The sequence below is a fragment of the Trachurus japonicus genome, chromosome 10, assembly GCF_045865225.1.
Source record: "Trachurus japonicus isolate A0001 chromosome 10, Traja_1.0".
Taxonomy (NCBI): Eukaryota; Metazoa; Chordata; class Actinopteri; order Carangiformes; family Carangidae; genus Trachurus; species Trachurus japonicus.
The window spans coordinates 25,488,398-25,500,467 of NC_140916.1; the positions used below are offsets into that span (position 1 = coordinate 25,488,398).

The window sequence follows — 12,070 nt, forward strand, 5'->3', positions numbered from 1 at the left end:
AGCTATACACTGGTGACCCTGAGGAACAGGAACCTGACCTTTGACATACACACACGAAGCCATGTTTACAGCTGGGTCAAAGTTATGCATGGAAAAGATGATGAGTGATACTATCACTGGTGGTGCTTTACGCAGGGCAGCAGCCTTAAAATTGCTGAGTTGATTCTGTCAATGTGAAATGTCAGAGATTGTGCAACAAACAAAATAGCAAAGCAATCATGATCTTTATCAAATACATAGCAACATAACGTACTCTGTGTTGTGGAGTACTTGTAACACTATTGCATAATGAGTAGGAGCAAATATCATCCTGCATATAGCTTTACAGAGAAACCAAAGAATTTAAACAGAAATTGAAATGTCTTAGAAATTATTAAACATTGGTGCTCATATATAGATATACAGTATATATTATCTGCGGGTGTGATTATCAATGACCGAATCACACCCATGCTGATATACAGTACAACAGCACATGTTTGTTGTTTTATTGTTTAATAATATGTTTAATAAGACATTTCTATTTCTATTATATATACAACTTAAATACAAATAAAATAAGTTAAACTTATAATGAAATGTACTTGTTTTTTAACACTCCAGGAATCAAGATTAGATATTTAAGTTCGTACAACAGTGATGCAACAACTAAATATTATTTTACTGGTGTATTCATTGAGAGTCACTGTGTGAGCCAGTTGGCTGTGTCTCTGCGACGTAAAAGTTAGTGAATGTCTTGTACTTTTAGGCGTGTGTAAGAGAAACATGTGGCCCACTTCAGCCCCTGTCCCCTCCCTGCCATGATGGATGCGACCAGGCAGTCCGTGTGTTTGAGTATCTGTTTACATCGTCACCCCGGCAATTCAGCCCCAGCCTGTACGCTCGGCTTCAGCAGAGGCAGCTGACAAAAATAGAGTCTTGTCAACCAGGCCAGCTCGACACAACCATCTTACAGGGAATCTGGAAGGGGGAGCAGGGAGTTAGGGAGGGGTGAGCTGATGAAAAGGGGGGATATTTTGTCTACAGAGAAGGGCAGTGGAGCAAGTACACTGGGGTTCGCTTAACCTCAGACAGAAGGCATGGTGGTGAATAGAGGTTCTTTCCAAAGATACAGGGCTGTCATTTTTCAAAACAACATTTCACAGACTGTGCTGTATGGAAACTGAACCATGGAATAGTTTTCCAAAGTGAAAGAGAGAACAATCTGGTCACTTTATGGATATCTATTCCTTCTTTTACTTTAAAATTATGACACTAGCCTACCTTTAGGTATATTTTATCACAGGCTTTATGCATCTTTACAGAATGCATTATATTTTCTCATGAAATGAAAGTTTGTAAAGACTTTTGGCCCTGTCACCCAGAAATGGATATCTTGGCATAAGCCTGTCAGTAAGACATAGTCACATGCCCATGATTTATGTGATTTATGTTCTCACATGGAACTCCCACTACAACAACAAACGTGTCTTAACCTATCCATTTTAAAGGTCCCATATTCTACAATTTTTCCAGAGATTTGTTTAATGTCTTGATCCCTAAGAAGAGATATTTGGGATTTTAAGAAACAAAAACAATGTCAGTGTAGTATTATCTTTCTTCAGGCGTCTCTCTAGAGCTCAACAGTTCGGCAGATCAGGGCCTCTCGTCTGATTGTTTTTTCAGGTCAATACAGACCAAATTCTACAAGGTTAGATGGCAGGTGTGTAAACCATGTTGCATACTGTATAATTTGTTAATGAATACATAGCAACAGTCACACGTGTAATTGTCATGTCATTTACAATCCTCCTCACAATCACATTTCACTCATTCTACCTCATGATGTACCTAATATACCATTGTTACCGGTGGTCACCAATGGTCCATTCAAGTGTCTAGACATGTTGATGAAAGTGAGGTAAGAACAAAGTAGTTCGTAGGCAGTGTTTGTGGAAAGTGCTGGTTCAGCCAAATGTCTGAACTGGGGTGGTGACTTATCCCATGTGTGTCTCTGTGTGTTTCAAGACTGTGCAGTTTTGTGCGGTACCTTTGAGGATTGTTTTCAGTTTCTTCCACCCATGACGAAATCCCTAAAATTACAAGTTGGGAGCATGTGGTGCTTTTCATAGTCACCTGGCACCTGGACTTGGTTCTCATGTGCACTTGTTCAAACAGCACATTCAGGCCAATCGGCAAATTTTTGCAAAAAACAGCCAAGCGCATACAAACTGCAAGCTGTCAACCATGACATTTGGCAAAACTTTTCTAAATCTTATCATTCTGTTGTATTGGTCCAGCGTTTGCTCTGTGGTACAATTACAACAGACCAGAGACTGCTGCCAGTGTCTGCTTTGCTTGCTTCTCAAAGAATTGCGACAGATCCAACACAGCACATGAATGTGTTTTGAGTCTTACTATAAAATAGGAGGTAGAGTCTCTGGGCCAAAAGTCAGTTGTTAGCTTAAATGCAATGCAAAGTGATTGTCAGTCATGCCTGCAAGGCCATGGGACAACAACAGCTGAGTAGACTGACCCACATCACAACTTACACATGACGCATAGGGACCTGCTTATCTGTTTTCTCTTAAATACTGCACTCAAGATATACAGTATGTTGACATCAGCAGCAGCATTAGTGCAGAAACAAATATTAACTCCTTAACATAACTGCCACTCACTAAATGTACAGTTTCATATCTGAGATCAAGTACCAGCAGGTGTTAGACACCCCCAGCCCTGCATTGCTGAGTGGTTTGGATACGTCTTGGCTTTGCACTGCAGCTGCCCTCATTCCTTAAGACCAGGACTAGTCCTCCAGTCAGCCTCCCCTAATCTGGAGATCAGTGTCTGGAACGGGCAGTCATACCCAGCCTTGACCCTATTCATACAGTGTGAGAGGGTGAATACACATTGTCCGGTTAGCCTTCAGCTTTTCAGTAACATAGAGGTGTACAGTGCATACTGCTGTTAACATTTATTGATCCTGGACTAAATCTTTAGTATTATTAGACTTGTGTTTAATCTTGATGCTAACAAGGCAACTAATCAACTGAACACTGAACATTTTTGCTGAGCTTTGTGATAGGGAGAGTCCACTCCAACCAGTGCTCAAAAACACACCACTCCTTTATGTGCAGTGCTTATGCAACTCATAGGTTTCTGGGGCCATTTGCATTACACAAGATCTTAATGAGGCTGTAACAGACAAGATCTTATTCCCTAAACAAGTTTCTTAGCTATGTACAGCTGCAGACACATTTCCACCACATTGGCCTGTGTGCGCTTAAATACATGTATTGTGCTTCACAGGACAGGGTTTCAAGTCATAAAAACACACGAGAATTGAAACTTTTAATTGAATTTAGAGAAATTCCAAAAATGTATGAAAATAGTAAAAAATGTGAGGTTGGTTTAAAATGACTAAATAGGGCCTCTTTACCACAGTATGAATGTCATCACTGTCTGACCAATACACCAGATGGTAAAGTAGTCCATAATTGATTTAATGCAGAGCAATAAAATAATGGAAACATTACAAAAGAAAAATCATACCTTTGTCTTATTATACTTTGTCATATATCCAATAAATAACACCAAAACAATGTGACAGGCATATCTATTTATGGAATAAATTGAAACACAATGTCAGACTTTTTTAATAGCCTTTATTTGAAATTATTCACATTTCATCTCTCCCTCCATACAAAAACAGTTGGAGCTGATTTTCAAGCATTGCCTCCCAATATTAGGAAACACTCATTTACCCAACACAAAGAAAGTTAAACTTCCTTCTCTGGGAGAAATTACAAAAGAAAACTGAGGCCTGCAGTGAAAAACCCTACTTTACATTACATGTCTTAATGTAATCATCTTCTACCCACCCTCCCGCCCACCCCTCCACCCCCGAACATAAAAAATAGGCTACATAGTAAATTTTCTTATTTACAAAAGATAAAAAAAAGTGAAATCAAAATTGATTTTTTTCAACTCTCCTGCGCTCTGAAGTGAGTGAGTAACCAGTCAAACCATTTAATACTATTTCTTTGCTCAACACACTTTTTAGGGTCAAAAACACCCTACAGTTTCATAACCTTGCCGTTCTTTTTGGTTTCTCTCAAAAGCTTTTATTAAAAAAAAAAAAGTTGAAAAAAAAAGAAAAAGCTTTATATGTAATGCTTCATGGTTATCAAAAACCTTTGGAGGTGTTTTAACCAATAATTCTCCACAGGAGGTAATACTGGAGGCTCAGATGTCCATCTCAAACTGGCTGTCATCTGTTGAAAAGGGACAAAACAAAGGAGAAAATTGATGATAAACACAGCTGAAAATCAGATGGCAGTTTACTGTTGTTTGCACCCCAAACATGACCACGCCTTTAAGGACACAGAAAAGGACAAACTACAGCCCTTATCAATACATTCATAACTGGCAAGATAAAAAAGAAACACTCAAGTAAAAAGGGTGGAACTCGCAAATCCAATCCTCATAACATGTCCCGTGTCTTCACCCACCAAGATAAGAGACGGAGGGAAAAGGGGGTCAACACTAAATCCCCACAGTCTTTCATCTGACAGGAGGGATGGAGGGATACACTGACGGCTGAATGTTCTTGGCTTCAAAATAAACTTGCCGATGAGCCTAACCTTGATGACACTGTCACAACAAGCCCCACGATAGGATCACTGTCAAAAAAGTCTTAACTTTGAGGAAGTATTATGATCTAAAAGTTCAATAGAACCAGTAATGCCGTGTTTGCTAAATATCTCTCCATATCTTAATGCCTCACTCAAGACACATTTAACAGCTGGAAAGATAAGGAAAGGCTCATCACCATACGCAATACGTAATATAAAGTGATTATTCGATAATAAACCACTGGCCTAGTTTTAAAGACTTAACACATGAGTGACTACTGCTGTCCAAATGCCATACACAGCACAACTGCTGAGCTTCAAAAACATAGCCATGGCGCTGGAGGGACACATGCTGCACCTATCTGCTGTATTAGTGCATGTTGACGACTCATGAAAACAAACTGAAGGGTCATATTGAGGACAAATGGTTGCAAGTTCATGAAAACAACACCCTGAGCTGAGGATTTAGGCCTCTCGTTTGGCTTGATAGGAGTACAAAATTGAGCATACAGTAAGGGATGTTTTGAACACAAGCGGTGTGTTTACCTGCAATGTCCTTCTCTTCCTCCTCGGCCTCCTCTTTGAGATCCTGCAATTTCCCCATGGGGTGTGTAGCAGGTACTGTTACCCCTGGGATCTGGGGCAGACAGCATGGGGGGGTCCGAGCGAGGGGGGAATTTCTACAATCCAACAGAAACTTCCTGTCATAGATGATGCGGGTGCCTGTGTAGAAAAAAGAAGAAAAAAAATTGGGTTTGACCTATAGTAAACAAATATCAACTCTCACTTCCTGTAGGTAAAGTGAAGTCAAGAATAACTTTATTGTCTCACAAAGTGAGAAATTTGTTCTGGGCCATTTGCCCATGCTGCAGCCACAACATAGAACCTACAGTACAACACAATAACAAACATACAGTAGATATGTGCATCCATATCATACAAGATGCCGAAGAGTGCAAAAAACAGGGTGAATTAAAAAATGAATTAATTAAAGGGGTTAGCTACAAGTTTAATTCCTCCCAGCCAGTAGGTGTCGCACTTACACCTTCAATTGTACTGGTTACCAGGTATGCCTATCCACCTTTTTCCGAGTGTCAAAAGCGTAAGCCGGTTTTGCTCTTCCGGTCTTCCTGGTTTTGGTAGTCGCGGTAAATGCATGGATTTTTTTTTCCTCCAATGAATATCTGTAAAACGCATGGATCATCACACCAGCTTTTAACAATAGATATCACACATTGACATCCGTGATAAAGGCCAGCGTTAATAGATCCATGCGTTTACCGCAACTATGACAACGACTGAAAACCATGAAAACGGAAACGGACAATTCCACCGGAAATGCAAAACCGGCTTCCGGTTTTGACCGTAGATGACGTTCGGAAACTTGTGGATAGGGAGCAGTTGGTAGCTAAAGCTAAGCTAACGCTAACCGTATTTAATGAGCAGCAGCTCCAGTGTTGACAGCGGACTGGAAACACATCTGAATCATTTCACACTAACTCACCGGCAGACGAACCCGACAAAGCCGCAGCATCATGCCTGCACCGAACAACATACCGTACTAATGCTGTTGGCGCAGAGATCATTTCATGCCAACGTAACCAGATGTAAATATTTATATACAGTACTGTGCAAAGGCTTTAGGCAAGTGTGGAAAAAAGCTGAATGCTTTCAAAGATGGAAGTGTTAACACACCATCACTTCAGGACTTCCAGGACTTGTTGTTCTTCTTTATGCTGACGATAGTCCTAAATGACACTGGCTGAATGTTTGGGGTTGTTCTGATTTGGGTCCAATCAGACGTCTTACTGATGGTATTGCATGATGGATAAGCATTCTGACTTAACAGCATTTTTTTCACGCCTGCCTAAAACTTTTGCACAGTACTGTATTTTGGACCCGTCAAAATTTATAAAAACAATTATTTTTATACTATACTTTTTTTTCTGTAAAATTGTTACTGGACTACCGTCGCTTCATAGCAAGGTGCACATTTGGGGAGTTAAGTATTATTATCCTCTCCCAGAGAGGATTTGAGTGAGAGAGAGAGTTCTGCGAGTGCGCAGGGGGGAGGGATGAGGGCTGCCACTGCAGCGAGTTCTAGGAAATCAGAGAACAAAACATTCTCTCTTTGAGGCAGGAGGCCTTGAGATTAAAGCCATGTTTTCATTCCTTGGCCAAGGTAAAGCTTTAACGTTGATGCAACATGCTTTAGTTGGTATCCAAGGATGGCTATCTGTGACATTGTTTGAGTTTTGAACTCCACACACAAGTTTGCCACATGTAATGTTTACTTGGCATGTCTCGTGTCTGTCACCATTTGGACAGTGTCATAAATAGGATGTTATGTTACGTTTGACTAGGATATGGCTGAGCCAATGAGTGGTCTGCTGCTCGGAGCAATTTTTCCTGGACTTCGAACCTTTCTGTACAGTATCAGTTTACCCTCTCTCTATGAAAAAAACATGTTATGTAATAACAGAGTGGTGAGCAGTTTGTGCTGTACAAAGGGAAGTAAAGCAGAGGGGGAGAAAGACCTGAGGCGAGGACAGGGGGCTGGAATGTAAGCTATAGCACAAGCAATGCATTTGGTAGGCAGCATAACTGTGTGGGGTACTTCGGTAAAAAAGGGGGGTCAGTCCAACAACACATGCTAAAACCGCAGCAGAATGCTGCACATAGAGTGGAAAACAAGTCAAACCGTTGTGTTGCAACTTCTTAGACTGTGTTTACCAGTTGCCCTCAAGTTTTAGTGCAAAGAACTACTGCTCATGTTCCCCATGCATTGGACGTTCCCTCTCCCTCCTCCTCTTAGCTTGTACAGAATGTTCTCTACTGTCCCTGAAACGCAAAGCAGAGAGAAATGGGGATAGGACGGCCTCCAGCTCCTCCACTATTGCTCAGGCCAATCACTTGGCTGTTCTGGCAGCTGGAAACATACACCCTCTTCAAATCACAAGTCACGGGTTTAGACAGCTCTTGTTGTCTTTGGACACCAGTGTTTTGATGCAACAACAGGCAACTGTTTACTCAGATCTATGTGTGGTTGTGTTATTTAGTGAAGGCTATTCATTCAAAAAGCCAAGTGCTCATTTACACATGGTATTAAAATGCATAATTGGGTGGTCAGATTGCAATCTGATCGTGCTTGACCATACAAGTATAAATATGATCGTATTAAGGTCTAGACATAATGTGGATGCATTTTAACTCCAGGTGTAAACTGAAACTAAAAAAAAAAGCAATGAAAATATGTACATGTTTGTGAAGCATTTGGTGATTTGATATAATAATTATTTTTTCAGTAGTAGTTCTCAAAACGCTGTTGCAATAATCTGTGTCTTTATTTCACCGTCACAAAAGTATTTACATTGCCAAATGAACAAAGGACAGCAAACTTGTTGACATCCCGAGGGCTGCACCCAACTATCGCAACATACCAGAAAACACGTTATCCTATTTATGGCTGAAAACACATTTGTAATATTGTTATGAGTTATATTGTGCAGGGGTGAGCAATATAATGTTTTAAAATCCGACATTTATATCGTCTAGTAAGTTGTGTTTATTGTTTAAAGCTTCTCGCGAGACCTCATTGTTGAGCTGAGTGTCTGCACGTATGCACAAACACAGCTACAGTTGCTGAAGGTGTTAGACTTGTTCTGGCATGTGCTGTGGGGTGAAGAAGAACGAACAAGAAGAAAACATATCAACGACAAACAAGACGTAACGTTAGCCGTCTTAAAACGTCTCCTTACCTCCTGGCGTGGTGGAGAACAGGGTCCCCCCGGGTGTCTGGCTGTAGCAGTCGGGTAGCTGGGACCAGTCCTTCAGGGTGAGCACCTTGGTGGGGATAGGGCAGCTTTTCACCTGGTTTGTGCCTGACATGTTAGCTTCTGTGTAGCTGCTGCAGACGGAGTGGGTCGAGTGTTTTTAAAGAGCCCTCCCACCGACTGTCTGGTACTGAAACAAAAAAAGTTTCAAAGTTCTCTACCGGTATCTTTTTTTTTCCTTTCCTTTTTTTTTTAAACACAATTATCAGTAACTAAATTTAAAGTTGTAAAACTTGACTTGAGAGCTGAGAGTTCAAACAAACTCCGTACTGTTCCTCGTTACGAGCAGCTACCCGATGCTACCATGTGCTGGATTTGTGGCACAGCTGCAGAAGCCACTCGTGATGTTTTTGTGCAGCAGCTCGGAGCCACGTGGGGCAACCGCTATGTGGTGGTGCGACTGTTTTCCTGCAGAAGACAGTCCGTGTGAGCGGTGATAACAATGGAGGAAGGAGCATGGATGTATTAGGAAGGAGGGGGGGAAAGTGTTTACCAAGCATTGATGACCTGTCCACAAAACATTTGCAAACTCGACTGAACGTCTAAATGTTATTTTACAATACAGCATGAAGTAATAATGAGGTACATACGGACAGTCAAATGATTTTGCACCATTGCACTGCATAAAACAATAAAATGTGAACATTTTGTTTTCATGAAACAAACGCATTAAATTCTCACACCTGAGATGCTGCTCTGCTAAGGTCTCTATAAGTTATCTGTTTGATTAATGGGGCTAATGACTTAAGGTTTCAGTGTGGGGTCAACACGTGCATCGAGGAAACTTTATTTCATGGCTTACGGTTCTCAAAACACGCGCTCCTCCGCTCTCTGCTTGTTCCTCCCTCGACAGCACTGCCCCCTACAGGCCTTTCACCATGGAGGTTTTTAATGGACTTTACAAACACGTGCTTCCATAAACGCAAATGTGGTGCAATGTGCGCAATATTGAGACATTTGCACATACGCTCGCACAACTTTCTGTTAACATTTATTGTGGGTTATTTTGTATACGGTTTGTATATACGTTGAAAGCTGTGTGTGTGGTGGCCACGTGACGTGTGACTCCTTATTTCTGCCTCGAGGTGCAGTTACTCTGTGCACCACCAGATGGCAACACTCCCTCACATGATCTCGATCAGAATCCACCAGGCATCCGTACATTTGGAGCATGACATACGGTATGATGCGAATTAGTTAAAATCCACCAAAGGGGGAAAGAAAAAACATAGAGGGGGATTCCCCACCAGGAGTTGTTCCTATGTCTTTTATGGGCAGTCTCATCGCCCTCGAGACATCCCACCTGAGACGGTGTTACAAATTATAGGCTGGAGTAAATTATGTAAATTATTTTCATTCAGTTTTCAAGAAACAAATGCACCAGCAGTACAGATTAAACAAAGAGTACCACAAGAATGCTACAAGACTGGTCCCTAAAATAAAGATGGTTATGACATCCATGCAGTGAGTTAATCAATAAAGGCTCAATGGCCATAATAACGTGATCAATTCAACAATAAATATTTGAATAAAACCCATGTCCTTTGTTCCCAAGCAAAATAATACTATGATATTAGCTGTTTTAGTCCAGATTATAGCCAACTCAAAAAATTCTAGTGTCCTCAATTTCTGAGTGTCTAAGTTTTTCTCGAGTTATGGCCTCTGAGATCAGAGATTTTCACATTGAAATAGAGGGAGTTTCATCTACCCATTTTGCTGTTCCTCTCTAGTAATCGAGTCAACTGAAACAAGTCGAGTCATTTTATCTGTGTTAGCACCAATTCACCACAGAAGCTATTATGGCACTTTACAAACAGAGATGGCGTTGACCTTCTCTTTAATAAAAATATTTACTGAGACCCAACAGTTCCTACCAAGAGGAAGTGTACATGGCAACAGTGGCAAGGAAAACTTCTGCACAAGACAGAAACCATGAGCAGAACCAGAATAGGGATAGATAGATAGATAGATAGATAGATAGATAGATAGATAGATAGATAGATAGATAGATAGATAGATAGATAGATAGATAGATAGATAGATAGATACTTTATTTATCCCAACAACAAGACAACAGATCAGTTCATAAAATTAGTGCATAAAGAATAGAAGGATAATTAAGAATAAAAGAAATTCAAGGTAATAAATAATATAAACAGTGACAATAAATAGCCCATGGTAATAAAAATGCAGGATTGCTGTGGAAAGTGCAAGTGCATACATGTGTGGGACATCATTCCCCTCGTTCCTCTCCCTCCCCTCCCCAGTGATGTGTTATGGAGCTCCTGAATCTGTCTGTGGAGCAGTTCAGTGAGAGCAGCCTCCCACTGAACAAGCTCCTCTGTCCCACCACCAGTTCATGTAGTCGTCATGTAGTCGTTGTCAATGATGGAGAGCAGTTTGGAGAGAGTTCTCCTGTCAGCCACAGACACCACCGAGTCCTGCTCTGCACCAATGACAGAGCTGGCCCTTTTGATTAGTCTGTCCAGCCTCTGTGTGTCCCTCTGTTTGGTGCTGCCACCCCAACACACCCCTCCATACAAGAGGACGCTGAAGACCACAGGCTGGTAAAATGTTTGCAGCATTCTTCTGCAGACATTAAAGGATGCCAGTCTCCTCAGGAAAGACAGCCTACTCTGCACCTTCTTGTAGACATGGTCAGTGTTCGCTGACCAGTCAAGCTTGTGGTCGAGCTGCAGCCCCAGGTACTTGTAGGGGCAACCATCTCAATCTCCTCGCTACTGATGGTGACAGGCGGAGGAGACGGATGACCATCTGCCTCAACTGGTTTGGTTGGAGAGGAAGAGATAGATACTGTAGATAAAGATGATGAATCACATCCTCATTTTCTTTAAGAGAGAAAATAACATTACCAAGCAGACATAGTGGATTTAGCACCTGCTGACCTATTGCTGTACTAGACATGAGCATACTTCCTTCCAGAACATTTGAATTTAATTACCTTTACCTTTATTTAACCCATGGTATGTCCATCAGGTGACTGCAGTGCTTGCCTATTCACTTAAATTGCCTGCAGTTGGCTGGCTTCATATTAGTTATAGGTAGCTACAAGTACTACATTGTCTAAGAGGCATGGAAACCGATGCTGACAAGTTATCTAATATATTTCCAGACTATTACTACCTAAACTAAACTGCTGCTCACACTCCAACCAACCATATGGCCTTTCAACAAGTGTTGCTAAACCATCAGGGGCCCAGCAGCTTATAAAGATTAGATGGTAAAACAATGGTCTCAAAAGACAGAGCTGGCTTGACTGCAGTGTATGTTACCTCCCATGTTTGGATTGAGCAAGTGTTAAATAGAAATTTGAATTACATTTACATGTGGTAAACATGCATGTTTACATGATGTAAATGATATTTACTTGTCCATTTTTAATGCTTGGTCAGCTTTTCTGTTAGACTTTAACCCTGCCTTTCAGCAACAATGTAAATGAAGGTCCTTTCTTCAGTTTTCTCCTGCATAAAATAAAGGAGGATGGTGATCATGGTGATGATTACGTATCTCTTTGACTGCTCAGTTGTAAAGCTACAAATAATATTGATCACATCAAATATGGGCTTACATCTCATTCCATTAATCATCAAAACAAGACCT

At 41.0% G+C, this 12,070-nt stretch overlaps 1 protein-coding gene across 1 annotated transcript; it reads right to left on the minus strand.

Moving 5' to 3' along the window:
- Nucleotides 1-3,630: 3,630 nt before the first annotated feature.
- eif4ebp3l (eukaryotic translation initiation factor 4E binding protein 3, like) lies at nucleotides 3,631-8,773 on the minus strand. The gene is made up of 3 exons (XM_085788359.1): nucleotides 8,375-8,773; nucleotides 5,163-5,339; nucleotides 3,631-4,256 (listed from the first exon to the last, which is right to left on the minus strand). The coding sequence occupies exons 1-3, from the start codon at nucleotides 8,502-8,504 to the stop codon at nucleotides 4,228-4,230; spliced, it is 336 nt and encodes a 111-aa protein (XP_085644485.1). The 5' UTR covers nucleotides 8,505-8,773; the 3' UTR covers nucleotides 3,631-4,227.
- Between the last annotated feature and the right edge of the window lie 3,297 nt (nucleotides 8,774-12,070).

Coding starts and splice junctions, on each gene's coding strand:
- eif4ebp3l (XM_085788359.1), bottom strand. CDS start 8,504: ATGTCAGGCACAAACCAGGTGAAAAGCTGCCCTATCCCCACCAAGGTG. Junction 5,340..8,374: donor GTTCTCCACCACGCCAGGAG/GTAAGGAGACGT, acceptor TTTTCTACACAG/GCACCCGCATCATCTATGAC. Junction 4,257..5,162: donor GGAAGAGAAGGACATTGCAG/GTAAACACACCG, acceptor CCTTTTCAACAG/ATGACAGCCAGTTTGAGATG.